Source organism: Ipomoea nil, unplaced genomic scaffold, assembly GCF_001879475.1.
Source record: "Ipomoea nil cultivar Tokyo-kokei standard unplaced genomic scaffold, Asagao_1.1 scaffold1978, whole genome shotgun sequence".
Lineage (NCBI taxonomy): Eukaryota > Viridiplantae > Streptophyta > Magnoliopsida > Solanales > Convolvulaceae > Ipomoea > Ipomoea nil.
The window spans coordinates 766,044-769,670 of record NW_017618406.1 but is presented as its reverse complement, the minus strand read 5'-3'; the positions used below and the strand labels follow the sequence as shown (position 1 = coordinate 769,670).

The window sequence follows — 3,627 nt, the reverse complement described above, 5'->3', positions numbered from 1 at the left end:
GGCTTTCTTGTCTGATCTGCTTGTAACAAAAGCTTAGAGTAACTATGCCAGAAGTTGTGCCAACAAAAAAGAATTGTTGCCGTGCAACCCAACAAAGATTCACAACAAGAGTTCTGCCTTCTCTGCAACCCAAAAAAAAACTCACAACAGAGAGTTCTCTGCCTGCCTTTCTCCCCCTTTTTTGCTAAAATGGTCAAGGTCTATTTTCTGAATTTGATGTTGAAACAGGGGTTTCAACACCCTTTTCTTGAGTGTGCTCATCCTTTTCTTGAGGGAGCTCCTGGCTTTCTTCTTCTGATTCTTGATCTTCTTCATGATCTTCTTCATTGGCTGCTTTTAGGATTTCTAACCATTCTGATATCTCTGCTCTTTCTTCCTTGATGTCCATGTGTTTCCTTAAGATTTGTTTTTCTGAGGTCTCCAATTCTGTTAGTCTTCCCTCAAAATAGCTGATTAGTGTCTTGGAGTCTAGAGGATTGTTCTTTGGGGCTGAGGATCTTAGGTCATTTTGATGGCTTCCCTTCCTTAATTTTACTGTGGTGTTGAGGTTCTTGACAATGGTTTTTGGGCCATGTGTCTTGAGATTCTGTTTTGTCAGGATGCCAAAGATGAGGTTTGGAAAGATTAAGGAAGTGTTGGATTTTGTGTCTTCAGCTAGGTTTGTGATTTGTGAGTAGATAATGACACCCATGTTGAGTTTAACTCCTTTCCCTATCTTGTATAGCAGCTCTGCTAAAGTCCATTTCACAGTGGATTCGTGGAGTGATGGCATCCAGTTTGCTAGAGCTATTTTCTGGAGGGTGGCATATTTGCTTGTTAGGGAAGCTGCTTTGATCTTGTTCTTTTCAAAAATGACATTTCCAGCTGTGAGCTCTTGGGCAACTTGCTCACTGTTTATTTCCATGTTTTGTTCTGCTTCTGGTGTTCCTAGATATCTGTTGATGATGTCTGGAGTGAAGTTATAGAAACTGCCTCTTACATATACCTTTCCATACAAAGGACTACTAGGTGTAGAGATGGTTTTTGTCATATTGCAGTAGAACTCCTGTATAACCTGTTCATCATAGGGTTCTATATTGGTCACTGTTCCCAGGAGTTGACTTGTGATTAATATTTCTTGAATCTGTTCTGGATTGTCTAGCTTATCTATGGGAAGCAGTTTTTGGCTGATAATTTTTCTTTCTACTATTCTTTTCCATAAACTTACTGCTTCTTTTCTCAGAAAGGTTGTACTATGGGGTTTTGGTAGGTATGACATGTCAGCATTAGTACCTACTTTCTGTTTCCCCTTTTCCTTAGTACCTACTTTCTGTTTCCCCTTTTCCTTGCTGGACAGTCTATCCCTTTTGGTGGTTGGTTTCTTCTTTTGTTTTTCTTTTTCCTTGGTAGGTAGCTGGGACTTCTTTTGGGCTCGGGTCCTTACTCTTTCATCACCATCATTATCTTCATTGGGTGTCCAGTCATGTTCATCCTCTGTTTGTGTCATTTTTGATTTCTTGGTTTTTGAGGGTTTAGGTGGGATATTTGGCTGTCGGTGGGGGGGTCCTGCCCGTATTGGGAAATCATTCGGCCTTTTGGCTCTGGGATCGGCCCCTTCATACGGGTCAGTCACCTTCCTCTTTCTAGGGTTTCGGTTGACCCGAGGAATTGGATTTGGAGTTTCATCGATTTGGGTTTGTTCTCCATTTGTAGGACTTGGGGGACGATTCACCTCATGATGTTGAAACTCCTCTTGTCCCTCATTTTCAGTTCCCCTTGGATTTTCTTCATCTACAGAGCTAACATAGGAACCTAGATCAGGTTCCCAGCCACGATTTATGGCAAACCGGAGTTGTACCACTAAATCGTTCGGATCAACAATTCTATTGTCCCCGAAATCAGCCGCGATGGGCATGGGCATGGGGATTTCTTCATGATCTGCTAGAGGGAGATTCGGGTTACCTGGTGGGTGGCTCTGTTCTTGGGGTTCGCCGAACGGTACTCTGGCTATCGGAACGGGATTTGTTGCAATGTTGGGACTTTCTTCTTCGACACATACCGGGTTCGAGGACTCTCCGGTGCCGGTGTAGTTTGTGGTGCCCTTGTTCGTTCTCTTTCGTGGTAACTTTCCCATCCTTTGGTTTCGTGTTCTCACCATGGTTCCTGTTGTGTGAAGGTTTGGGGTGAGTGGGAAGGTCACTTATGGATGTTGAGTGGAGTCGGGTAAGGATGACGATTTTGGGTTTCTGAAACAGGGCTTTTGTTTGGGATGGGTATCCGGGTTTGGGTCTTTTATGATGGGTCGGTGTGATATATCAGATATGGACATGGGCCGGTTTTGGGTTGATGGACTTGTTTTGTGGATTGGGCCCATGTGTTTCTCTTTTAATTGATGAGTGTTATAGGATACACAGGCCCATTTCAGCCCTTAGTTTTGTGTATCTATTTCCATCTAGAGCTTTGGTCAAAATATCTGCTAGTTGTCTTTCTGTACTTATGTGAGTAAGACTGATGATTTCATCTTCAACTAATTCTCTTATGAAATGATGTCTGATGTCTATGTGTTTTGTCCTTGAGTGTTGAACTAGATTTTTTGAAATGTCTATTGCGCTCTTATTGTCACAGTGAATTGTCATAGTTGACTGTTGCATTCCATAGTCTTCTAGCATCTGTTTCATCCAAAGTAGTTGTGTGCAACAGCTTCCTGCTGCAATATATTCGGCCTCTGCTGTTGACAGTGAAATTGAGCTTTGTTTCTTGCTGATCCATGATACTAGATTAGTACCTAGGAAAAAACATCCTCCTGACGTACTTTTTCTGTCATCTATGTTACCTGCCCAGTCAGCATCACAATAAGCTGAGAGATGATGATTGGTGTCAAATGAGTACCATATTCCTAGATCAGATGTCCCTTTCACGTATTTAATGATTCTTTTGACCGCTTTTAAATGTTGCTCGGTTGGATCTGCTTGGTATCTTGCACAAATCCCTACTGCAAAGCTTAGATCTGGTCTGCTGGCAGTTAGGTACAGTAACCCTCCTATCATGCTTCGATATAGGGTTTGTTCAACCGGTTTTCCCTCTGCATCCCTTGATATTCTCTCTGTTGTTGGAACAGGTGTTCTGACAACCTTGCTTTCTTCTAGACCAAATCTTTTGACTAAATTTTTGGCATACTTGCTTTGAGAGATAAAGATTCCATTGTCCAGTTGTCTGATTTGTAGACCAAGAAAGTAGGTTAGTTCCCCAACCATGCTCATCTCGAATTCCCCTTCCATGTTGATGATGAATTGGTCTTTGTGGACCTTGAGTGTTGAGCCAAATACTATGTCATCAACATAGATTTGGGCAATGACTATGTCTTGACCGAGTTGTTTGACGAATAGGGTTTTGTCCACGCTGCCTCTTGTGTAACCCTTTTTGATTAGGAAATCAGTGAGGCGTTCGTACCAAGCCCGTGGTGCTTGTTTTAGTCCGTATAGTGCTTTGTTAAGTTTAAACACACTTTGTGGAAAATGGGGTTTTCAAATCCTTTTGGTTGAGCAACATAGACCTCTTCTTTTAGATATCCATTCAGGAATGCAGTTTTCACATCCATTTGGTAGAGTTTTATCTTGAGTATGCAAGCTACTGCTATGAGTAGCCGAA

General features: G+C 42.1%; 1 protein-coding gene across 1 annotated transcript; it reads right to left on the bottom strand.

Annotated features, from left to right (window-relative positions):
* Positions 1–193: 193 nt before the first annotated feature.
* Positions 194–2,137, bottom strand: LOC109147200. Its single transcript, XM_019294835.1, has one exon. It carries the CDS (start codon positions 2,135–2,137, stop codon positions 194–196), a length of 1,944 nt encoding a protein of 647 aa, XP_019150380.1.
* Between the last annotated feature and the right edge of the window lie 1,490 nt (positions 2,138–3,627).